Raw genomic sequence first — 25,453 nt, forward strand, 5'->3', positions numbered from 1 at the left:
TCAAGACCTCACAGATAACCTCCAGTGCCACGACTAACCTGACTCCTCGAAGATCACAACAAGACGCTGTGCGCAACGCACGACGACTGACGCCGCTTTCGAACAGGTCCTCTCACGGGCTGTCTACCTCTATGCCAGAGACAGAGGCTTTCGCAGCGGTGAGCGTTCAATATATGTTTTGCATATGGCCTTCTGATATCGTACTGAACGTTTATTACAACGCGTAGTCATTGAATGCGGAAGACGCTGATATGACCGATTATGCTACCTCGCAACTCGCTCCAAGAATGTACCCAGACCGGTACCCCCTTTGGCAAATTATCCCCTCCACTATAGCTGGCGCTTTCAGCCTTTGTCTGTGGCCCTTTTTGCCGAGAGTGACCAAGTTTCTCTTATTCGACGTCTTCCTTCCACGTATGCGGGACGCCAGCTTTCGCGGGCCCTCGACCTCACGCCTCCCAGCGTTAATCCAAGTCCACCGCGCTGCTCTGAATGCGGTGTCTCTCGAGGACCTGAGTCGCTTCGTCATCTCGCGAAATTTCGGCCACGACCTCTCTTTTCAGTACAACGAGACTGGTGATTTGAAGGATCTACTCGAGTCGATCAGAGCCCTTCGCGAGGCGCTCTCGCTTCGCCATCCACGTCATCCTGATTGTGCGGAGCCGTCGATGATGCTGGCGAATAATTTACATCTTCTATTCGTCGGTGTCAAGCGTCGAGAGATCATTGAGGAAGCTATTCAGCTCTCTCGCAATGCCATAGATCTTCTCCCGCCGTCTGCACATGACCAGAGGCACAGAGCGCTTCGTACGCTCTCAGAGTGCCTTCGCGTCGCCTCCACGCATATGGTACTCAACACAATCGAGGAGTCCGTCGACAGAGCTCGAGAAGCCTTGGCTTCATGCCCACCAGGCCACAATGAGCGAGATCTCTCGTTGGCACAGTTATCGGCAGCGTTGAAAGCCCGCTACGAACGGTCGCGAGATATTGACGACCTAGACGAAAGTATCAGGCTCCAACGGGAGAGCATGGCACTTCTGACAGGTCCTCGACCACCACGCCGACCCATCGCCATGTACAACCTTGCTCTTGGTCTCTTGACTCGTTATGATAGGACCCATGATATTGCTGATCTCGAAGAGATTCGCGTCCACGCAGACGAGTGCGATACGTTGCTAAAGCCCTATGAGCATCACCCAGCCATGTCATTACTTTGGTGGATCCTTGCGCCAGTCTATCTCCGGGACCCAAATGCACTAAATTACGAACGCGGATTCTTGCTTTTGGAAAGAGCAACGAAGCACCCCTTTTCCTCTTCCTTCAATCGACTTCAAGCTGCACTAGCATGGGTATGGTACGCACGACCGCTAAAGCATCCTTCTACTGGTGACGCCTATTCTGAAGCCTTGCGGCTTGTGGGCGAACACCTTCGAGTGCGCCCTAGTGTCGAATGGCAGCGTGAGTTCTTCGGTCAGGAAGGCATAAGGACGCTACCGAGTGCCGCTGCCTCCTATTTCATCGAAATGGGAGATATTGAACGAGCTGTAGAGATATTAGAGCAAGGACGCGCACGAACGTGGTCAATGCTTCGCGGATATCACCCTCCTCTGGACATCGACCGGCTGAAGACGACGGATCCTGGTTTGGCGGATAGGCTGTCGTTCAATCTCGAATGGCTGAGCGAGCTTTCCTTGACACGCGTGTCGGAGATTCCACATTGGAGACAATATCCTACTCAGAAGTCAAATTTGACCGTCGAGAGCCCCTTTGAATATGTCCTGAGTGGGCAACTCATGTTGACAGAAGATCTAGCGGTGACCCTTCAAAAAATCAGGTCGATAGATGGTTTCAGAACCTTCCTGGACAACGATTTCTCCTACAACCATCTCGCGCAAGCCGCCTGTGAAGGTCCAGTCATCATCGTCAATGTCGATTCATTTCGCTCGGATGCCATCATCGTGTATCCCAATCGTTCATCGATGGTGGTCCCGCTCGCCGCAAGCCTCCAAAAGACAGTGAACCAGATATCCCATAAACTCGACCAAGTTGTATCGACTGCACGACAGGAACGCTACGATTCAGTCGCTTCGAATCGTCGCACTGCCGATATCATCACCGTACTGAATCTGCTATGGAGTCAGATCTGCAAACCTGTAGTCGACCAGCTCCTTAAAGATGGAGTATCGGAGCAATCACGGGTCTGGTGGTGCCCGACAGGTACCCTCGGGTTATTGCCTCTTCACGCCGCAAGGCTGTATAAGAACGGAGAAAAAAATATGTCGGACATCTTCGTATCCTCATACGCACCGACGTTATCCTCCCTCATCTCAGCGAGGTCTACCACAAAAGATGTGGCCGGAAGACGTGGACGTATTTTAGCCGTGGGTCAGTCGAAGGCACTTCCCCAGGTACGAATGAACTATCAACTTCTGCAAAGATGTGTCTCTGCTGACTAAATTCCTCCCAATAATAGGTGAAGCCAGAGATACAACGCATTCAGCACGTCTTCGCAAGCAGCAGCGCAGACGTTCTTGTCCGAGATAATGATGAAGCCACACCCGGCCAAGTTCTGAACGACATGAAGAATAACACCTGGGTTCATTTTGCGTGCCACGGTTCGCTCAAACCGGAAGAACCATTCACTTCATCTTTCAAACTCCACAACAACAGTGACCTCACCCTCATGACAATTGCAAAGGCTCAGATTCCAAATGCCGAACTAGCCTTCCTAGCCGCATGTCATAGCGCGGCCGGAGACGCTCGAGGATCGGTCGACGAGATCCTCAGTCTTGCGGGAGCGCTGCAGTTTTGTGGCTACAGGAGCGTGATAGGGACTTTGTGGGTGATGAATGATAGTGATGGGCCGGAACTAGCAGGTTCTTTCTATGAACATATGGTCAACGAGGACCTAGACTTCCGTAAGTCCGCCATAGCTCTGCATGCAGCCGTGAAAGAAATCCAGGCGAGAAAGGTTCCTCCTGAACGTTGGTGTACTTTCATACATATAGGGGTTTGATGCTCTTACATGATGCTCGAATGGTGATGATCTCACACTTACACTTATATTGTATATCAACTCCAATTCCCTTTTCTCATTCCTAGAATCCCCTGTCTTCTGGCTACTCTTTCTTCGTCTTCTCGTCCTTGTTGGATCTATCTGGCAACAAGGCCGCTACATCTTCGATCTTCTTGAACTGCCACGGGAAGCGGGAAGGGTACAAGAATGGGCGAAGGTCGAATCCTGAGCAGCGCGTACTCAAAGATCAGCCAGTCTCTGTCGGCGAGTGTATGAGCGGCACTTACGGTTGTCATCTGGACTGTACGATTCCTGTAAACCACGAAAACGAAAGATTTTGAGCACACGATGCTTGACGAAGGAGGCAGAAGTACGAACCGCATGATAGGATGGCGTCAATGTTGTCATTTTATGCCTGTTACGCGCATACTCGAAGTAAAAGTGCTTGACCTTCTCCGCAATCTGCACATGACATGACCCACGTCAGTTAGTGCACCGGAAAATTCCTTCTAGAATGAGTGTTGAGCAAGGAACGTAGGAACAGACCTGAGTAGGCGAGAGGAAAGACCCCCATTCGTGCACGAGCTTGGTGAACATGCTGTAAGGACCGCATTTCTCGACTTTGCGAAGACGGCCAAAGACCGAGAGTTCGTCGTAGGTCATACCCATGTCAGCCTGTGTGTACCCACGGATGTCAGTTTGGGGAATACCGCACACAGATAATCAGGAGGGCCAAGACAAACCTCGTCAGCTTGAACATAATTTTCAGTAATAGGTTCAAGCTCGGCTGTTGGTGTGGCGTCAAGGAAACTAAAGGGAGGTACGCTCAACAAAACAATTTAGACAATAGCTCGAATGCGGTAGATAGTACCTCTCAAGAATGGGGAGGTCAAATGCATCGCGAGCATATGCGATATAGTTCTTCAAGTCCGTCTTACTGATCCCACCAATAGGGTTCACATCCGCTATTGACTTTGTTTAGTGATAACCGACATAGCCCACCAAATAGATATCACTCACCCGAAGAGCAATCATACTTCGTGAGATACCCTCGCAAACTGTTTGACCTGCGTGAGTGACGGTTTCCTGACCAGTATGCATACACTTACCTCTCATCAACATTAGCACTCCCAAGCACGAGCAACCCCCCTTGGCGACCTCGGACCCACGGCAACAGCTGAGCAAACAGATAAGCCAATACCATACGCAGACGAGCTTGGATATTCTGCAACGCCAGGTTTTCAGCGTGGCTGCCGCCATGAGCGCGGAACTGTGGCTTGACGCCAGTGACGAAGCCGAAGAGGTTGCGAACTGCGGTGACCACCGTGTCCATGTTGAGGTCGATGTGGTAGCTATTGAAGACGTGGTTAAATTGATATCTCCAAGATGTAGAATATGTGCAGGTACAAACCTTCCAATGGCATTACTGAGCTCCTTGGCGCGTCCTCGTGTATCAGCACTGGAGTTCTCAGTGCCCATGTAACAGGTGTGGAATATACGACCGCAAAACTCTCTCGGATCTGAGGGTATGTAGCCAGAGTCCGCTGGTTCTCCGACGATACGGCGCGCATCCTCGATGACCTGTTTGTCTGAGGCGAAGAGTTTCGTGTCAATAACGAACTCAAACTAACCTACGAGGGAGACACGGACCTGCTCGACGCGCAGCTTCAGCGACCAGCCGACACATCGAATAGACAATGACGGCGGTGGCACAGCTATCAATCCCGCCGCTCAGCGGGACAAAATATCCCTGCGTCCGTGAGCGTCGCAGGTAATCCCAGAGCCAACACGCTGGTCCAAGTCTGACAAGTTGTATGGGATACGTGAGCATCGTTTCAGCAATATCTTTGGGAGCAGAAGCTTACGCGATCTCTTCCTCTGGGGTGTGGAACCTGACCTTAAACGAAGTCGGATGGTTGAACTCCGCGATCTCATTGAACTTTCCACTCGAAAGCGCAATAGGCGCATCAATTCGATGGTACCTCTCCGCTCCCGCAGCCTGCATGCTTCTGCTGCTCTTCGCCCTGTGAGCGCGGACGTCCTCAATATCGATAGTGGCAGAGACGACTTCAACATCATTCAAAGAAAATTGACTGCCTTGAGCAATGATGTGGCCGTTGATAGCGATCATAGCACATCCATCGTAGTATAGTCGGTCGCCGTCGCAGCCTTGTTGGTTGGCATAGAGGTAAACGCCACCGAGCTGGACTGAAGATAAGAAATTTATATCTATATTTTGAGATGAGAAACGAACCTTCTGCGTGGCTTCCTTGATGAGGTCAACACGGGTGTGAAGCTTGCGCAACTCGTGGTGACTGCCACTAGAATTTGTGAAGATCTCGACGCCATCGAGGCCCATGAGAATATGGGGGCTGTCGAAAACAGAGCAAAATGAAAATCAGCGTGTAATTCCTGAAGACGCCAAAGAAATGTCCCTACCTCGCGGGCGTGAACAGCTCCTCACATAACTCAACTCCAATACACGTATCCTGCGTGCTAACCACACAATCTCCAAACGGAACCTTGACCTGATTGGTCACTGCCTGAATGATCCTCGGCAAGAAATGGTCCTCCCATTGCCGATGTTTCTGCCACGGCGTGAAGTACCTCAGCTCGCGATAATTCCCGTCGTTCGCCATCCACATCTTCGGCCGGATGAGGAGGATCTGTTTGTTGTGGATGATAACCCGGCAGTTATAGATTACGTTCTTGTGTACTACAGGCCTGGCGACGCATGGTTCAGTCAGGGTCCCAACATTCGTAAGATAAATCATCGTAAAAAAGGATTCGGAGAGAGGTGAAAGAAGACTTACATCCCGATGTCGCAAACGATATCCTTCACATCGTCATGGGCGAGGATCTTGGCAAGAACCTCCCACGAGTGCAACACTGTATCGCCTATCAAATATGCAAGCATCCAAGAATCGTTAGCCATAACGAAACTTATCCTGCCCGTGCCATTTTGCTGCAGCTACAAGAATAATCCGGAAACAACTGATTACCTTCCAAGAAATGATCCAGGCATCCATATCCCCTGAAAGGTGAAAAATCAGCACATTCACGTTTCAGCCAACAATAATGTTTAGATGTTCTTCAGGCGGTTGAATCAGTGTCGGAGTCTTACTCACGGTATCTCGAGCTCAGGTCCAACTCTCAGTGTGGCGCCCCTCTGCTTCGCAATCGCGATACTTGCGAGGATGCGCTCAAGGTTACCCTAGGAAAAGGCAATCAGCAACACCACACACACACACACAAACAATCGCGATGCTACCTGAAAGTCCAGAGCCCATTGATTCAGAGAACTACAGGTACCTTGAGTTAGCTAGATTTGTCGTCGCTGATCTTACAGCGGCGGCTTACCATCTGATCCGACAAGTAAACCAGACGTCAGAGGGTGGAAGGACATAAAAATGAGAACATACGTTGCAAGCGTGATCTGATGCCCCATGCCTGTGGTTGGAGCACTTCACGAAGAGTCGGTGGACGTATGTAGATGGTTCGCCACTTCGACTGACTCGAAGTTCAGGGGAACTTGAGCGCTGCGGCGGAGGAAATTCAAAGATAAGATATCGGAATTTGCCGATTTTAACGTTCTTTCTTCCCAGACACTTGGCGCCCGTTCAAGGAGCTGTTAGATGTGGCACTGTGGCCCTCTCCCCGTCATCCGTTCACTCACGTCTTCTTGAACTTCCGTAATATTACGGACCACACAAATTCGAGACAAGAAAATACAGTCACAACAGCATAAGACATATATGTACAAGCGATGAAAAGAAAAAGGCATATGAATAGGAGATACATATTACAATACTTCAAGATAGATCGCGATTTCGACAACGGCCATACGAACATACAAACGACAACGTACACCTCACTTCTCATTCGACTTCAGCTCAACATTGTACTATTAACGCGCACGATAAAACAACCCCGTCAGAGTGACCACGTAGGAACAAGATCGAATGCATGCATACCTGAACGATCATCGAAGTCGCCCACGGCGTCGGCAGATGGTCCTTGCCCAAATACTCATACCTCAAAGTATTGACCGCGTTCGTCCTGTACCTCTTTAACTTGCCCGACTGACCAGGTCCACGACGAAGGTGGTCATATTCGAAGACAGCTCGGAGAACTTGGCTCATGATCTACAATGAACCAGAAGGTATCAACGTAAAGGTCGTATGTTTGATTCACGAGTAGTGTACGAACCTTCATCGTGATGTCGAGACCGAGACATCTATCCATTGCGATCCCCATAGTCAGCGGAGATGGCGCAGATTCGTGGTATCAAGAAAAGTACGCACCTGACCGCGCCGTCCCCAATCAAGTACTTCTTCATCTCACGATTCAGATCAATCGACTTCGGCTCAGCAAATACAGTCGCCTGCGCATTGATAAATTAACAATGAGAAAGGTTGGTTAATAATGACGTTAGTAAATCACTCACGTCCATGCCCGCATGGGCAATATCCACAAAGACTTTCTGACCCCCTTCGATCCTAGCCGCACCGACAGTCTCACCGTGGAGGGCCTCACGCCAGACACCACGGAAAGGTGGGTCAACCCCTTAATAGTTGGAAGATTTAGTCAGTAACCACAGAGACTGGATGAGCGAGACACTCACTCAAGGCCTCGCAGAAATACGCGGACAGCTGCGCTACGTTCTTCGGATCGTTGAGGGCTTCCAACGACGGCGTGTTCTTGTCGTCCAGGTAGACATTGACGACGCTAATGAGGCCTGCACGAAGAGATCATCATCCAAACGATAGGAATCAACTTCAATAGCACAAAGACTATGTGAGATAAGAAGAACGTACTCTGAGAAAGCTCAACCGTGGCCCCTACCATCAGCGCTAGGATATTATTCGCAACCTCATCGGCCGACCTCCCCTGCTCGAACAACTTCTCCGCCAGTGGGAGAGTCTTCTTCTTGGTCTTCGAACCGGAGAACAGATGTTGAATAGACTCCGCCACGCCTTCAACGAGCGAAAGCTTTCAAGCGTAGTAGTATCAGTGGATCAGTGAACAGGTAAGGGAGATAGCGGGACATACCCCTCCACCGGCATGGAACACCACATGCTCCTTGATGGAACGATGTAACTCGTCGACATATTTCTTCACTCGTTCTTCAAGCATCATTGCCTTCGAGGGGTCGACGTCGAGGAAGAAGTACCTGTCAGGAACAGAATTTATGTCTCAGTCAGTGTGCAAGATAGACAGGATAAGAAACGAAGCTCACGTATAGATGTCGGTCAACATATCGAACAACTGGCCCTCCGTGTAAGGCCCGGACTGATGCTGAGTCTTCAACGTGAAGCCAGCCTGCATCACAACCGCCATCAGTATCCACCCGGAAAAATCGAGTCTCGAACGCTACTCGAAAATTCGTGGGCACTCACAATCTCAGTCGCAACCCATCTGATCGGAATAAACCTCAACGCGTCCACAATATCCACGTTCTTGATTCGCTTATCCGACAATGTAAACGACTTCTCGTCGATCACCGCTTTCGTCGTCTGATAGAATGACATCGCGATTGTGTTTGTAGAGCCCTCTTCGGCTGTGAGTACCCGGAGGACTTCGCGCTGGTCGCGTTCACCCCGCGCGGGATCGCCGGACGCGATGAAGAATCTAGTCGCACGAGACATATATTCAGCTTGAACCATCCCATTCATTCCGATAGAGGGGAAAAGAAAGAAAGAGAATGGCAAGACGGACCCATTGTCCTTGATGATCCCCGTAACAATCTTCGCATAAGGCTGCTTGAAGTTCTGGCTCTTCAACACTGCCTCGACATCGCGGTACTCATTCACCAGCCCAATGACTGGAGGGTCACCGGGACGGGAAAAGTTGTATCGGTGATCTTGTCCGAGCTTGGCGAGGAAACCTTTTATGGACTCGGGAGTCTGCAAGGGGAACCAGGCGTAGGTACTCTGCAAGTCGAAGGTCCAAAGCAAGCAAGGAAGACATATTAGTATGTCACAGGAAGCGAGCAAAAGGAATTTGCGTACGTTCTCCCCAAACTCATGCGGAAGCGCCCTCATCAATAACTTCCCTACGATACTTCCATTACCGGGACCTTCTGGGTCTCTCTGACAGTCCGCGAAGCCCCACCTGTATATACACATATTAGCCAACCCTATTTTAGGGGAGAGTGGTATAAAACAAATAGAACTAACGCAGTCATGTTGAAAGGCGTATAATCTGCCGTGAAGAACCGATCGCCACGAGTGAGAGCTATCGCGTCACTGAGAATCGCACGACTGATAGTATAGCCTAACAACGTTAAAAGTTTGTCGTCAGTGTCTCTATTCTATGTAGAGCGATGGGTTTGATCTGGAGAGAAGTCTTTACCTGGACAAAGACCTGCGCCATCGACGAGGGGCTTCGCCTGTTCCGCCTGCAGACCAACGTAGAGCTCTGGGAAGTTGAAGCTGCGTGAGTCGAAGAATCATCGGGGTACTTAGCATATGGCGAACATACCGAGGTTCTCAATATCTCCATACAACTTCTCGGCGGCGTAAGCAATCTCGGCGTCGGGGTTCCACTCGAGGAAGCTTTCATAGGCTGTATGACCGTGTCAGGTTCATGAGTTAAACAATTCGACTCAAGGGCACATGGGACGACGTACGTTTCAAACCAAGGAACTACAGGAGGTTGGGAGACCTTATATCAGTACACGAGTGCAGCCAGAATGCAGCATATATCATACCTTCCTGAACTCATTCAAACTGCAAACACCCCACCTCCTGTTCGACTCTATTCCCATGATCTCGTGCAACCTCATGATCTCAGGAGTACCCCGAGCCTTAAATGCCGCAGCGGGGTGCTCCATCCTACAACGCATACATCAGTCTCTCAGTCAATGACCAGGCACCAATGGTCACTCGTAGTAAGCAGCCCGAGTACTCACGCGTTCTTCAGAATGGACGCGAGATCACTGTCCTTGAACATCCCGTCTTCTTGTCGCTGCATGCTATAAACGATCGAAGAGACTAAGTCTCCCGGAAATACGAATCACACAAAAGAGAAGGCACTTACCCTCCGAAAGTCCAGTGACCTACGTCAGGCTCCTGTTCCTTGATCTTCGCAGTAGCTTCCAAGAAGTCCTTTACCCCAAGCTACATAACAGAAAAAGTCTCAGAGCGTATCAAGCCATCAAGTACGTCGGATTTATCACAAACCTCTTCGACTGGCTTGTCGTTGAAAATATGTCCCAGCAACTGCGTCACCCACTTCTCATCCGCTTCAGACTGGTACCAGAGGCAATGAGATGAGTACCAAATATAACGCATGTAAGGTATAAAAAGAAGTGACTCACCGTCGTAGCATGCCACCTATAAAGACAGTTGAACTCGACGCTACAAACATTCCCACGTCCCCTCTCGAAAAGCGAATGGTCCTCCTTTCTCATTTCCTACGTTCAGATTCAGCCCCAGATCAGCACAGACAAACACGCTCGCGTATAATAGATAGGGCTTACTCCGAATGGCGAGAGCGACCATTTGCTCCCCGAGCGCACAAGGCCCAAGATACTTCCAAAGTAGTCAGCGAAGAGCGCCGTGCCGAACCAAGCACAGTTGATGAGACGAGCAGTTTGGAAGATGTCCTCCTGCAAGGGGTGGTGAGGTGATCAGATACAGGATCTTGAGCAGTGAAGCGGTAGATAGGACCAAACGGACCTCTTGCTCGAGGAGCTTCTGCATTCTCTGAGGGTCATCCTCGGAAATAGAATCGGGGTCCTGGTAAGTCCCACGCTCGTTGATCTCGAGCAACTTGTTGGCAATGTACTGGAAAACCCGATGAGTCAATACACTCTGGAATAAAGAGAGATGGGAATTGGTTGAACACACATTGTGGTTCCTGCTGAACAGGACCAACAACACACAGACGGCCGGAGGGAGGAGCATCAATCTGTCTTCGGCGAATGTGTCGGGCAGAAGGAGACCACGTCCGTCTCGCACTCGAAGCTTGTCACCACTCTCTTGGTCATGACCGTAGAGTGGCGCAAGGTCACAGTAGGAAGATCTAACACCATTTTTATCAGTGGGCGGGACAAAAGAAAGAGGATGATAGTGGGAGTACGTTTCATTGATGTTGACATCCTTATGGGAAGTACGGAAGACGCTGTATTCGAGGTTATTAGCCATGGCAGACATGCGAGAAGAGTAGAATATTCCCATACGTATGAATAACGAGGGCAGCGAAGGCAAACATCATGGATGACAGGCCGGCGGGATGTGGCACAAACTAGAAACGCAGAAAGTTAAAAACGTCGAAGAACATATAATCAGATGTAATGTTTACTTCGTCACGCCTTAAGAGAGTATCAAACACCAATCCAGCGTCTGGAAGTGTGTTGCGAGGGAGGGGGTGCGTCTGCTGAACAGAACGAGCGTAAGGCGTCCCGGCCTTCCCCATACTGGTAGGTAAAAAAAGACTAGTATCAGGGGACTGCAGTGCGATGAAGGAGTTTTGAGAGTACTCACTCAGGTATGTCGATATTGTTTCCCGAGCCATCTGCAGCCCTTCTCGCGTACTTGGGACCAATGAGAGTCGCCGGAGGATGGGCGAGATCGTTGTAGACTGAAATGGCATGAGAACTTATCAGGGGAAGGAAATGAGGCAGTAAAAGTAAGCAACAACTGACGCAGCTGGATGGTCTTGTTCTCAATCCTTGTGCGTATCGTACCTGCTGGCATCTTGGTGGATAAGATGGTAAGGACATGCTCCTGCGTACGGGAGTTGAATCGTGAGTAAAGGTCGCTATGTTGAAGATGTTTATACGGACATACCAGCAACATCTTGCGGTCATCGAGATCGTTAATGTTTCCGATGGCGTCGACGACGGCAGCCTGAGTTGAACCATACTTAGTTCAACAGCTGGATCAGTACATACGAAGCGTACCCACCAAAGTCGAAGGTTCATGGTAAGCACCGGTTCCTTTCGTCATCTAGTCCACCATGACGAGTAAGCATGTTAACAAGCCACTAAACGGTTATATTGGACGCACATGCTCGCGGAAGTCTTCGACGATCTTGGGAAGAACGCCTGGTTGCTCTTGCTCCGCACTGCCATTGTTAGAACTACCAGTATTCTCAGCTCTCTTCGAACTAGACCTCCTCAGCTGCACCTTAAAGTCAACACCGCGACATCAGCGTCAAATAGAAGCCACGAACCGAGGTCGCTCTCTGCATTATCTTTGGGACAGAAGCCATTACGATGGAAGAAGGGAGTTGGAGGGGGGGGACAAGGACGAAGGAGGAGAAAAGGAGCTACTGTCCTCCTGCTGATGTCGAAGCCATTATATGATGGTCAGGAATCCACCCTCGGTGAATGGAAGACGGATTCTAAGCTATTCTAAGTCCGCGAACTCTCTGTTTTGGGAGCGCTGGAATCTTCTGAGCATCGTGCTTGCCGGATCAGTATGCCATGCATCCAGTTGAGGTCATCATGTTCTTTACGCCGCTTGAAAAAGTCAGTCTGACGTCGCCGTCTCGACGATAGACACTCCAACGTGAGACGGTATCCACGATTGATAGCACAAGCTCGGCGGACTTCGTAAGTGGTAGTCGGTGGCGAGGACTACCACGGTTTGCAGTCCCCAACGTCCAAGAATCGGACGCGCAAGGAAAAGGGAACTCGAAGAAGTCATATTGAGCGTCCTCTGACCTACGCTTCCCTACATAACAACATGTAACATGCAGAATCTGGTGTGGCGCATAGCAAAATGACTGTGGGAGGTCTAGAAAAAGCTTCCATGCAAGTGAATCTCCGAGAGAGGCGGCAGAGTTGCTGTTAGGTGGTGACGGACAGCAAGAATGTTCGTCAGTCGACTTCCCACAATACTACCCCTTGTGCGGGTACAGTATTCGGGGGAACAACACGGCGTCAACCACTGAAGTATTCGCCAAGTTCGGCACCAGTCCTGAGCAACGAGAAATCAGGAGTGCGACCAGACAGTTCAAGTGGATTGAAAACTCAGCAGATGGTTCGACTCCAAAAGCCCTCATCCACGAAGAGTCGCCGAGCATTGAGTCGGACAATCCCGGCTCACATCTCACGCCTCTTTACGTACATACTTGTGCCACTTCAAAACTCAAAATGTGGCGAGTCATGATCCAGTCAACGGCAACATGAACATCACCTCAAAAAAAACTCAGAACAGCCCCAGGAGACATCAACATACCGACATCGCATCGTACATGACGTGACACAAACGATTTATGAATCGGTGGTAAGTACGTCGTACATACAGCATGCATGTCAATGAATCGGAATGAAAGGGAATCCCGCCGATAAGGGTGATGTAGGTGGGTAACAGAAACAGAATAATGAAGAAACAGGGGAATCAGAATGAATGGGTAAGTGGATGACAGTCGAGGTATCAAATGATCGGACACACAAGAACACACAGAGGATAAAAGAAAAGATAAAATGACAAATGATGAATGACGAGAGAGGAGAGAGGAGAAAAGAAAAGAAGTCCCAGGGAGAGTTTGATTGCACAATGCCTACTACTAAGCTGAGCTGGGAGAGATTAGAGAGAGAGGAAAAGAGAGACGGATCGAGACTAGGTATACGTATGTACGCGAGCGACACTGTTGAGTAAGGTGGAAAAAATGAGCCCGTGGTATGTCGTGTCTGGGCATGTAAGATCAAAGAAAAAAGTGAGGAAAGTGAGGAGAACGAAGGGGTACCAGTACAGATAATAACCTGATATAAGATACGAACGTATGTAAAGAAGGGGGATATAAAATGTACACATAGAAGTAGCAGTCGAGGAAGAATGCTCAGAGGGAATGGACAGGGATGGAGAAGAGGTATGGAAAGATGAGCGGAAGGCGCGGGCACGAAACACGGAAACAGAGCATCACTGGATAATACACCCCCCCTCCTTCTCCTTCCCTCTAGACTCGTGCTTCCCCTTTTTCGTCCGTCTCGTCCCCACGTCCATCCCTCCCGGCATCCCCTCCGTCATACCCACACCAACATCCCCATCATTCGCACCGGCCACCGAAGTCCCAGAATAAATGCTCATCCTCGACTCCCTCGGAATATCCGTGGTCGTATCCGCCTCGGACGCCCTACTGCCCGACATCCTCGTCCCCGTCTCCGTGACGGACCTCATCCCACTACCACCCGACACACCGGCCGCATGTCGACTAGACAGACTCTCAGGCGCGGTGTTCATGGATCGCATGGACGACGTATGTGGCGAGCTGGACGAAGAGATCGACTTTGGTGGCTCCTTCGTCTCTTTCGTGTGCGTCCGACCGAGGATGGAAAACTTCCGACGAATGATGTTCTCTTCATGATGCTGATGCTGATGATGGCCTTGTCCCGCTCTGTCCCTTTCCCTCTCCTTATCCTTATGTACAGTCGCGGACGCAGCGGAAGAAGGCGTAGGCTCGGGAGTAAGCGACTGTCTAGACTGCCTCTTGAACGGATGGCGAACTTTATACGCCGTAGGCGGATGCGGAATCGGCGTCGTCGAAGTGGAATTCGGTGGCGGAGAGTGCGGAGGAACATCAAGGCTCGCTCGGGAAGAACTGGCAGCCCCGTTCCCGTCGCTCGTGACCGAGGTCGGACCGCGAGAAGCAGAGATAAAGTCGACTGGGCTGCCCCGCTCCGCGAAGTGCGCGTAGAGGAGGAGCTGAGAACGGAGGTCGCATGTCGGCGGTGCGTTCGCTGCGCATTTGGAGTGCGCAATGAGGCTGCATTGTGAGCAGAGCACGGCGCTCTTCTTCACGTTCTGCATACACACCCTGCAGATTACGGCTGCGCGGAGGAGGAAGAAAACATATCAGTATCAGCACGAACGATGATTCCGAGCAGAGTATATGAAACGCACGTTTGCTGAAGGTGGTCTTCACAAACGTATGCTCGCGGACGGAGAGAAGCTCGCTATCGGGAATCGTCTGGGGAAGAGGCGTCGGTGGCGGGACAGTTCCATTCGAAAGCCTGCGAGGAGAGCTCGGTGTCTCGTCCTCCACCTTCGCAGGCTCAGACATGTCGAGTGAAGCAAGGTGGCGGATACCCTCATGTTTATGAAGGTCGGCGCTGACCCTGCGAAGGAAGGGAATGCTATCTTGAGGCCGAAGATCCTGAAACAGGCATAGCCAGTCATGAGCTATCTGAATCCACGAGAAGCGCAAAAGACCAACCTTATGAGCACCCCAGTGCTTCTTGAGCCACTCGTGTTCGCATAGCAGCTCGGCACTGGGTCGTAGCTCAGGATCCTTGTCGAAGCACAACCGCAGGAAGTTACTCAGGGGTTCAGAGATCCCCTCCGGCAATGGCGGCATCTCGTCCTCGACGATACGGAACATGACTGTGGATCATTCAATGCATGTCGAGTCAGAACCCATCCAAGCAAATACAACGCCACAAAGGGGAGAATCCTAATACTCACCAGTCATAGTGTTCGCAATATCCCCATAAGGAGGCTTGCCCGTCAACAGCTCGATGACCGTACACGCCAAGGACCAGATATCCGACTTTGTGGACGCTCCCTTAAGTTCAATCACCTCCGGCGCCATCCAATTCGGTGTCCCCGCGACGTCCTTGATCTCACGCTCCATAGCCCTCAAGTTCAAGGACACTCCGAAATCGGAAAGTTTGACGTTCCCGTTCTTCGTGGTGAGGATGTTCGCGGCCTTGAGATCGCAGTGGACGACGTCCGATTGGTGGAGGTAGTGCAAGCCTTCGAGGATCTTGACGACGTAGCTGGCAACGAGCCGTTCATTGAGCTTTCCGAACGCTTTGAGAGTCTGCCCTAAGGATCCGTTTTCGGCGTACCTGTGTCGAATGTTAGCATGAATGTTGGGCCGCGAATAAGGGAAGAGGGAAAGGGAGAGACTCACTCGAGAACGATGCTGAGCGTATTCTCGTCGCGTGCCATGCCTTCATACTTGACGATGCTGGGGTGAGATAAGCTCTTGACGAGATCGACCTCCCTCATGAGCGTAGTGACCTCTTCCTCCTTGAGCCCGTCCAGGCCTATGCGCTTCACTGCGACCATCTGTCCCGTGTTCAGATTCAGCGCACGATACACAGCACCGAACTGTCCCCGCCCGATACAGTTCCCGAGTTGCTGCGACACACATAGCCCAAGATCAGTCAAAACATTCATCAAGCGAGCAAGAGAGAAAGAACGAGAGAAAGCACTCACGAAATGCGTAGGCGGCCTCCCCTCCTCCCGCACCACCAACGTCTTCCTCACCGCACTCGCCCCATTCCCACCCACACCCAACCCATACCCCCCATCCGCCGAATTCCTCCTCGACTCCCTCCCCTCCCTCGGCGGAGCCAACAAATCACTCGCACTCAACCCTCCCAACGGACTGTTCGTCCCGCTCCCCCCTGGTCCACCACCAGCCCCCATCCCCGCCCCCAGATTCACCATACTCTCGAACCTCGACCTCCGATTGACACCCAACCCACCCAACATCGGCTTCGCCCCGAACTCATCGTACGAATTCGGGCGAGGTCGTCTCCTCGAGCTCGATCCGTCGACCTCGCTCTGGAATCGTCCCCGTGGCTGAAGTGGCGGTCTATCCCTATCTTTCGACGAAGAAGACAACGTCGGGCCCCGTCCCTCTCTCTCGGACAACCGCCGCTGACCTGCTTCATCTCCCGATCCCGATCCAGAGGCCTCCTTCGACGCACCGACAGCAGCAAGACCCCCCGCCTGATCCGCCGAAACCGACCTCGGAAACGGAATCAACCCCTCTCCCTCTCCCTCCCCACCCACACCACCCTCCTCCACCTCCTCATCCGTCCCATTCTTCCTCGACGACGGCAAATAGACCCCATTATTCCTCCCCTGGACCTGGACCTGGACCCCAACCCCCATACTCGTCTTCGTACTATTCCTCCTCATCATCCCCCTCCCCTGCGCCGCCGAATCCGGACTCATATCCCTCTCGCGCGGTAGAAGTCCAGCCGGAGGCGGGACGTCAACGCTATGTCTCGACTTATGCGTCGTCGGCCTCCTCGCTACCAACTGCGGCAACGAATCCACGCTCTCATTACTCCCCACCCCTCCCACTCCGACTCCCAATCCTAGACCCAGACCATGTCCAGGTCCCGATCCAGGCGAGCCAGAGCCATTGAACCCCACGACTGCAAACTTCCGTGGCGATCCAGGTGAGGGCGTCATAGAATGGGAATGTGGTGAAGGCGAGGAGCTCCCCCCGAGTCTCGATTCGCTTCTGTCCGATGTCGATGGGGGATACTTGATAGGTATAGGCCTCGTCGTGTTCGTATTTCCATTGACGTTAGCGTTCTGCCCGCCCCTGCCGCCATGCATAGGCAACAACGCGTCCAAGAAATCATCCGGCCATTTGCCCTTACCCAGATTAATCCTCTCGATCCTCTCCCTCTCCAACACCTCCGCCTTCGCGCTCGCCGTCGTAGTCGTGGCGGCGGTCGTATTAACCCTCGCCAACTTCTCCCTCTCCCGACGACCGTCCCTCCTGGCCGCCGCGAAATCCTCAGCCTCCTCCGCTACCCTCGACAGATCAACCACCGCCCCCTCGCTCGGCCTCCTTTCTCTCCTCGACGTCGGTACCGGAATGTTGGGAATGCTGGGAATGCTCGCGATCGGCGAGGGATTGGACGTGGAGTTAGACGTGGAGTTCTTCCTCCCCAGCTGCAGATCATCCGCAAGCATACTTCCCTCCGTCCTCGACAGCGAAGGCCACTCCGACGGCACAAACGACGTCGCCTCCGTCGTCACCGTCCTAATCGTCCCATATCTACCCCCATTCCCATTCCCACTATCCCTCTCCCTCTCCCTCCCATACGCATGATGATGATATTGATGCTGACCACCACCACCACCCCTCCCGCCCACATCCAACAAACTCGAATAAGTAGTCGTATCCGTCGTCTCTGTCTGACCCGCCGACGAAGCCATCGACTGTCTCGCCACCGACTCCGCTCCACCATCAGACGTTAACGACTCCCGATCTTGGTTTGAAGGCCTACGTGAACGTAGAGGAGACCGTGGTGGTGGGACCATCATCATCGGCGGGACGTCGTCGATCTCCATCTCACCTGCACCTATACCCCCAATCGCGAGGCCAATCCCAAGCGTAGGCGTGTCCCTCCCATCGTCATAAAACACGTCTTCATCCAAGCTGATATTGGCGGCGGGAGTCCTGGTGGTCGTATTCCCACTTCGAGTATTAGCAGGAGTCGTCCGATTATTGGCAGCAGCAGTAGCCGTCCGTTTGGCAGTACTAGCAGCAGCAGCAGCCTCCCCATCGCTCGACGCATCCGAAGGCGTATGCGACCGTACAGTCGGAAGCGCAGGCGAAGGCGGCGTCCATCGTTTTCGGGGCGTCGTCGGACTGTGGCCGTGTCCATGATTATGATTCGGAGTGGGGTTTTGACTGTTACTGTGGTGGTGGTTGGAATTAGAATGAACGACGGGCGACCCCGACCTTCCCATCAAATTCGGCGTCGACGTCGACCCCCCTCTCACGCTCCCCGGTCCATACGGGCTTTTTCCTCGTCCTCCTCCACTCACTCCTCCTGCGCCTCTCAATGCCTCCCCACCCCTAATAGCCTTCGACCTCCCGCCCGCTCCCATGCTATCAACCCCACCTCCCTCCGCCCACCTCACAACACCGACAACACACCTCGCCACCCTCGCCAGCGCCTCGCTCGTCCCCTCTATCAGGTCGTCCCTCTGAAACAATATCTCCTCTTGTGCGCTCTCACCTGAAGTACCCGGCAGCCCGATACCATTCGGTGCGTTCAACCCGATCCCATGGTTCGCACACGCCGCCAAAAACCGCGTCACGTTCGACGTCCGCACTTTCCCGTCTTCGCGACTGTCGATGCGCGGGATGGAGCCGGGGTGTAGTTTGTTCATTAATCTGTTTTTCGGGATATGCGAAAATAAAACATGGGTTAGTCATGCGAGATGGGATGAAAGCAGACCAAAGCCAAAATAAAAACAAAAAAGGAAACGGGAGAGGGAATGAGGGAATGAGGGATATCGTCAGCGTCGCGTACGAACTACTCCGGAAACGGGAAACGGGAAACGGGAAAACCGCCCCGAGATGAGGCCAAGTGGAGAACAAAAAACCGATCGACACTAATGCGGGATGAAGAGGATAGGAGAAATTCGAGATTCGGGAAAGAGTGAGAGAAAGAATGACGAAAAAACACGCACTGGCAGAGCACATAACCATCCCTCAACGCCTCCGCGAATAACCTCCTCTCCCTCTCCTCCCCCGCCGCACTCGCACTTCCGCCTCCCATCCCTCCCATCCCTCCCATCCCTCCCATCCCTCCCATCCCACTTCCACCTCCACTCCCACCTCCACTTCCACTCCCACCTCCAAACCCTCCATCCCCGCTCTTCGCATTCCCATTCCCTGGCCCTACCCCACTCAACCCCCCTTGATTCGCACTCGCATTCCCCACCCCACTCTTCCCCCAAACCCTCTCCAACCTCGCCAAAGCCCTCATCCTCACCTCAACCTCCTCCGCCTCTCTCACTCCCACAGCCTGCACCAACCCCGGCGTCTTCAACATCTCTTTACAGAGCACGCTCGCCGCCTGTCTTATCGCCTCTCTGTGCTCTGGGTTTCCTCCTGTACCTCCACCCGTACCACCACTGCTACTATTGTTGCTGTAGGAGTTGGAGTTGGAGTTGGCTAGAGAGGTGGAGTTGGGGTTGGCAGAGGTGGGGTTGGAGAGGGTGGCGATGGAGGCTAGGGAGGTGGAGGATGCGTTCAGGTGCCGTTGATTATAATTATACGTTGGAGTAACGACGCGCGAATTAGGTGACAGGGCTCTTGGTCGCAGAGGCGTCGATGTAGATGGCGAGTTGGCGCGTGAAGCAGACGGAGACCGTGAATGTGGACGTTGCGAATCGGATGATCTGCGCGGTGCTTGGGCTTGTGAATCGACGGACGCTCGCCTTGCTTGCGAATCGACCGACCCTCTCCTCCCTTGTCCCTGTCCCTGCGCTTGTCCCTGTGCAGCAGAAGAGGAAGTGGAGCTTGAAGGCAAATGCGAAGTCGACGCAGAAACCAAACCCCGCTGTGAGCTCGCAGCAGTCGGACTCAAAACTCTACTACTACTCCGCGATGGTGACCTGGGCGTGAGCGGGGACGGCGAAGGCGAGGAGGGTCTTCTGCGTGTTGTGGTCGATGTTGTTGTTGTTGTTCCTGTCTCTGGAGTCGGCGAACTGGGATGAGGATGTGGAGGTGGAGAACGGGCGGAGGGTCGTATAGGTGATGTTGATGAGGAAGGGAGGAGGTCAGGCGAAGAGGGCGAAGAAGGTAATAATGGTGAGGGGCGAGATTTTCGTAACCTCCCTTGGGGTGTCGGACTCGCATCCACACCCGCACCACTCCTCGCACTGCTGCTAGCACGTTTAGGCGTAAGCGGCGACGGACCACTAATAATATCGCCGCCGAGTGATTGCGACCCTTTCGTATGACTATGTCGTGGACGAGTGGGCGACACAAGCGCAGCGTTATTCGAGGACGAAGAGGCGGGAAATGCGGATTCGGAGCGTGGAGAGGGGAAGGGCTGCGAGGAGAGATGAATAGCGGGGGAGGACATGGATGCTTGACGGAGTGAGGGGGTTAGGAAACTGCTGAAGCCCGCCTGTCGGAACCTGCTGTCCTTCCTCTCTCTTTCTCTCTGCTGCTGTTCTTGTGCGTCTGGAGGAGGAGAAGAGGGAGGGGAAGAAGGGTCGTGAGAGTGTGATTGGTGGGGTAAGTCCTTCCTGGACGAAGTCCGACGGAAGTTGACTTTGGTCTCGAGACGCTTGAGCATGTTCGTGTTCGTGTTTGAATTCGACCGGTCCTTGTCCTTGTCCTCCTCCGAGGGTTCGGGCCCGGCCCGCACAGTGGTGACTGTCGCAAAGTCATCGTCGGCGGTGGTGGTAATGGTGGGTGGAGGCTTGCCTCTGCCTCTAGCTGAGCGGATGCTTTGTTCGAGAGACGACCGGAGTCGTTTGAATGTCTTTGGTGGCGGGTTCGGGTTCGGGTTCGGGTTATTGGTGGGGTGGTCGGGGAGTGGCGAGACGGAGGATGTGGAGGGTTGTGGCGAGCGTGGTGGGGGAGGGTGTTTTGGAGAGGAGAGACGTGAGGAGAACATGTGTACGGGGTTTGTGACGGACGGGTTGAGCTTGGAGGAGGTCGCGACGGCGGCAGCAGCCATGTGAGACTGTTCATGCAGCGAGCGAGCGGGGGATGTGATGTGGCCCAGTCAGTCAGTGACTAGTGACAAGTTGTGGAGCGGACGGACATGGGTCAGCCACAACCAGGCAGGCTGAACGAGAGAGACTTACGGCAAGGCGCCGCAAACGCAGTGAGTGCTGGATATAGACTCAGTGATGCTCCCAGCGACGATTGGCGGTGGGAATCACCACCGTCCACGCTCGATCGGCTTCTCTTCTCAAGCTCCAACTAAGCTCTCGGCGCGTGCATCCGACGCCGCTGGTGACTAGTCCGTAGACGATGAGCTCGAGCAAAAAACAAACGGTCGTCGTCGTTGTCGTCGTCGGGGACGAGGACGAAGAGGAAGAGAAGGAGGAAGGGATGGGAGAGAGATGAGACGAGTGCCGCGGAGTCTGTTCTCGAAAGTCGCGTTTCCACGCGCCTCGCCAATTTCATCCTTCTTGCCTCCTTCCTTGGCACCTCTCCCGAACCGTCGCTTCATTCCCCGACCTAAGTTTCACCCTTTGTCCGCCCATGCTTTGATCCACTAAATAAATCCAGAGGTGCCTGCCCCGTCTCGATCGTACCGCCCACCCACTTAGCCTGTATTATTTATCAACTAACACCATCAATCCACCGCCGATTGACGTTGACAGCTCTCCACTGCCCTAGCTACCTCGCACTCTCCCTGTTACGCATATATTGTCTCACTACTTATCGATGACGCACAGCCCTCGCCGTGTCTCTCAAACATCTTTGCCACTTGCTTGACGCTAAGGTCCCAGAACCCAAAGGTACAAACACCCTCGAGCTCTTCTTATAATTATAGCGCCTCCCGTCGACGGGGCGCGTCTATCAGATCCTCCTTCCCCTCCCCGCTCCGAACCCGAACTCGGTACGACTCCCAACTTGGACCACCGCCTCGAGGACCGTCGGACCCGTTCTTCCTTCCTATCCCTATCCCTATCCTCGTACTTGTACCTGTGCCGCTGACTCTGAGTACATCCCGAGGTCGGGTCTTCTTGATAACTTACCCGTGTATAGCCTTCCTTAGACTCGGCACTCCCTGCCTCCTGGACCCGACTCGGTCCGACCGAACCCACTTCGTTTTCGCCTCTTTGCTTACTGTGACTCTTGCTATTGCCTCCTGCTCTTGTTAGTCTCCTCCTGCTAGCCTCTTGCTAATCTGTTATTCTTGCTCTGAGTAATCCGATCCAGCCGTCCGTGCACCACATCGAGCCCTGCCCGCGCACCGCATCGTATCGTATCGTATCGAGCCACCCAGCCTGTCAACCGATGCATAGAACCCGGAAGTCAGGATCAAACCCGATGCCATACGGTCTTACGGTCTTACGGTCTTACGCATCATACTGACCTCCCCAGTCCTGATGCAGATGTCCCACTCCTCTCCGACCCCGTTTGGCGTCACGGTTTTGCTTCGAGCGAACAAAAGACGCGTCATGGATGACGCACTAGTACTATTGCCGCACTACCGCCGAGGGAGGAAATCAAACTAAAATATAAAACATAAAACACATCGCTCTCGGAACGGCGAACGACCTCGTGAGGACTCAGGAAAGGGAATTTGAACTGGGCCACGTGAAAGTTGGGTAGGTGGAATGTTTCCCTTTCAGTGTCCTTTTGTCCTCCTCCGCCGGGAACCTCGTGTTCAGCACGGTACTTCATACGCAGTGAGACGACTACAGTGTCAATGTACGGTAGGTAATGGATTGGATTGGATTAGCAAATGGCCGTTATAATCAACGAACCGTCGGTCGCGCGATTCACCTCCTTTCACGCGAGAGGTCGCCGGATGGGGATGATTCGCGTTCGCGCCAGTGCCCGGCTGCAGAGTGCGAAAGAAAGGGAGCTCGAGGGAGAGGACAGAGTTGTCTCTGTTGCGTTTCGTGTTTGCGTTTACGGTATGTGGTATGTAAAAACATGACTTTCGCGACCGCGACGGCGAGAGCATTGTTCCAAGTTTCCAACCACTCGAGCTCCGTAGAGTGCGGGCTTCTTTTTTCTTCTTCTTTTTTTTTGGTCCATGTTCCACCTGCTTGCCTGTGCAAGTATAGACAGACGGGTAAGTAACGTGAACACAGTCCGAATCCCGCTCCCGAGCCGAAACTTGGCCAAAGCTTTAAAGCGGAGCGCGGAACGTGAAACGGAGATTACTCGCTCGTGGATCATCATCATCCACAGGCTACTGAGGACCAAGGCTCTAGTTCCCAACTCGGGTGCGTTGGCACCGTGAAAGGCGGGGTCAGAAGTTTCGAAGCTTTAGAGCTTCATGTATGTAGGTCCTACATAATGTATGAAGGAGATGAAAAAAAAAACATCATGACTGACAGGACCATTAAAGCAAAGCGAACAGGAACAGGAATAGGAATAGGAATAGGTACTCGTTCGTTTCACGTGTCCGAATCGAGGAGAGGGCTGAAAATAAAAAGGGGAGAGACAAGCCCAGAGTTCGTGTTCATGTTAGTGTTCATATATGTATCCGCGTTTGTCTCCGTGGCGTTCGTGTCCGTGTCCGTGTCGACGGAATCAAACGCGGTGAACTCGAGGAGTACGATCACGGGAAAAGACGGAGATGTTGAGAAATACCTGCGATGGCCCGGGCGTGAGGGTACCTGTACATGTATGATATGATATCAGAAGAAGAAGCTCGCCCTTATCCCCTTCATAAATACAAGAACTTCGAGGGAGGTCGTGCCACGCCAGGCTTCCCTTCCACCTGTCAGACAACAGGAGGCACAGAAGGAGGAAACGAGGTCTCCGAAGGTCTCAAGATCTCACCGTGATATCATGATACCATGATAGACGATACCGTGAAGTTACTAAAATTATAATCATCTGAATCATTGCTGACCTGTGATACTTGTTCTCGCGTCAGTTGCGAGTTGCTATTGTAAGCGAGTGAGTGATCACGAACGAGGACGTCTTTCGTTTTCTATTGAATTCTTGGGCATGAATCGTCGAATGTTGGCTACGAATCGGATGGTGGTGATTTCGTTACATAGCTACGGGCATGGTACCGGTCAGACTTGCCTTGTGAGTGTGATCAGGACGTCGACCCGATTGTCGTGGCTGGTCTAGAGAGGTCTCCACCGTTCGACGTTCCGACGGTCGTGTATCCAAAGCTTCATTCTGATTAGAACTTACCAACGCATTCCAGTAGTGTCATAGTCATCTCATGCGATTATTTAAGTCGATGTGCGATGCATTGATGCATGGGGATCGTCCTGCTAGAACAAAACTATATAAGCGAAGACAGAAGAAATTGTAAGAGGATAAACTTGACGATCCATTCACCATGCCAGCAACGAATGCACAGTCAGCTTGGTCGCCGGCGGCAGGGCATTGAGACAGAGAACATGCATCCTCAGGCTCCTCGGTCTTATTCCTTTTAGGTAGATATGTCCCAGGATACTGATAGGAGCACCAGGGCGATTCGGAGCGTGATTATTGCGATCCTGTCGATTTAGGATTCTTACTGGCGATGGGAATCAGAAGAACTGCAAAGAGGAAAGAGGAAAGAAGAGCGGTAGCGTGGCCGAGAGCACCGAAGAGGTTCATGATTCATGAACGTGGGCACAAGTTACAAGTGACGAGCCCGTTTTTTGATATTCGTAAACTCTCTTGAGGACCAGGACCTGAAATCCTAAAGCGTCATTGCGCGAGTTCGTGGTGTGCCGTGATCTCAGGCGAATGCGGGAGTGGGGCCTCTGTGGGATGATGGATCATAGGACCTGCGCAGAGATGACTTGAGGGAATACCTCGGGAGCGAAGTTGACGGAAAGAGGTGGTTGAGGTGCAGATGGGGTACCAGGAGGTTTAGAAGAGAGAAGTACGAGTGGAGCAAGCTGCAAGGGACGGAGATCATACTGGCAGCGTGACACACATAGAAGGCATTTGTATGATAGAAATTGAACATAGGGCATATTTATAGCGTTGTAATTTATCGCTCCACCAGCCAAATCTCCGGAGATGCAAAAGTTTACTTACATCGCTAAAAATATGCCCTAACGGGTGTTCATATGCGAGTGTGTGTCCGGGTGGTCATGACAGAAGAGTGTTCCGTGACTGCCTGAGGATATGTAAATCGACAACAATCGACATCATTCAAGTCAGTGCCCGGCATGTCCCGGTAATGAATTCCGACTTGGGCCTCATTCTTACATTTAAAAAATAAATCAACGCATTTATCCTTATAGCGCCGGTGGGACCAGGGGCGCTTTA

The 25,453-nt window shown here is 52.4% G+C and overlaps 5 protein-coding genes across 5 annotated transcripts; 2 read left to right on the forward strand and 3 right to left on the reverse strand.

Annotated features, from left to right (window-relative positions):
* Positions 1-131: 131 nt before the first annotated feature.
* STEHIDRAFT_156933 (uncharacterized protein) lies at positions 132-3,016 on the forward strand (the record flags this gene model as incomplete). Its single annotated transcript, XM_007304231.1, has 3 exons — positions 132-158; positions 228-2,408; positions 2,474-3,016. 3 exons carry the CDS (start codon positions 132-134, stop codon positions 3,014-3,016), a joined length of 2,751 nt encoding a protein of 916 aa, XP_007304293.1.
* STEHIDRAFT_121518 (glutamine-dependent NAD synthetase with GAT domain-containing protein) lies at positions 2,971-6,519 on the reverse strand. The gene is made up of 18 exons (XM_007304232.1): positions 6,437-6,519; positions 6,288-6,319; positions 6,145-6,230; positions 6,019-6,050; positions 5,830-5,914; positions 5,456-5,740; positions 5,271-5,388; positions 4,882-5,219; positions 4,667-4,818; positions 4,428-4,605; positions 4,126-4,368; positions 4,037-4,074; positions 3,888-3,981; positions 3,760-3,826; positions 3,563-3,691; positions 3,395-3,478; positions 3,304-3,328; positions 2,971-3,241 (listed from the first exon to the last, which is right to left on the reverse strand). The coding sequence occupies exons 1-18, from the start codon at positions 6,462-6,464 to the stop codon at positions 3,120-3,122; spliced, it is 2,136 nt and encodes a 711-aa protein (XP_007304294.1). The 5' UTR covers positions 6,465-6,519; the 3' UTR covers positions 2,971-3,119.
* Positions 6,520-6,887: 368 nt separating this feature from the next.
* STEHIDRAFT_131231 (linoleate diol synthase) lies at positions 6,888-11,945 on the reverse strand (the record flags this gene model as incomplete). The annotated part of the gene is made up of 29 exons (XM_007304233.1): positions 6,888-6,920; positions 6,991-7,161; positions 7,226-7,253; positions 7,321-7,400; positions 7,464-7,582; positions 7,641-7,754; positions 7,834-8,008; positions 8,069-8,189; positions 8,256-8,338; positions 8,416-8,949; positions 9,028-9,130; positions 9,196-9,292; positions 9,371-9,436; positions 9,500-9,563; positions 9,729-9,852; positions 9,930-9,992; positions 10,058-10,137; positions 10,201-10,269; positions 10,338-10,433; positions 10,500-10,628; positions 10,699-10,806; positions 10,870-11,044; positions 11,102-11,143; positions 11,202-11,266; positions 11,324-11,438; positions 11,506-11,602; positions 11,667-11,748; positions 11,812-11,871; positions 11,925-11,945. The coding sequence occupies 29 exons, from the start codon at positions 11,943-11,945 to the stop codon at positions 6,888-6,890; spliced, it is 3,114 nt and encodes a 1,037-aa protein (XP_007304295.1).
* A 1,395-nt stretch (positions 11,946-13,340) lies between these two features.
* Positions 13,341-16,604, reverse strand: STEHIDRAFT_147167 (kinase-like protein). The gene is made up of 6 exons (XM_007304234.1): positions 16,192-16,604; positions 15,884-16,113; positions 15,433-15,818; positions 15,185-15,351; positions 14,872-15,124; positions 13,341-14,798 (listed from the first exon to the last, which is right to left on the reverse strand). Exons 1-6 carry the CDS (start codon positions 16,468-16,470, stop codon positions 13,891-13,893), a joined length of 2,223 nt encoding a protein of 740 aa, XP_007304296.1. The 5' UTR covers positions 16,471-16,604; the 3' UTR covers positions 13,341-13,890.
* Positions 16,605-17,089: 485 nt separating this feature from the next.
* On the forward strand, positions 17,090-19,248 carry STEHIDRAFT_121520 (uncharacterized protein; the record flags this gene model as incomplete). Its single annotated transcript, XM_007304235.1, has 2 exons — positions 17,090-17,833; positions 19,207-19,248. A coding segment is annotated over one exon (744 nt), but the record flags the coding sequence as incomplete, so codon positions are not given.
* Positions 19,249-25,453: the final 6,205 nt, after the last annotated feature.

Source organism: Stereum hirsutum (assembly GCF_000264905.1).
Source record: "Stereum hirsutum FP-91666 SS1 unplaced genomic scaffold STEHIscaffold_7, whole genome shotgun sequence".
In the NCBI taxonomy this organism is placed as follows: Eukaryota; Fungi; Basidiomycota; class Agaricomycetes; order Russulales; family Stereaceae; genus Stereum; species Stereum hirsutum.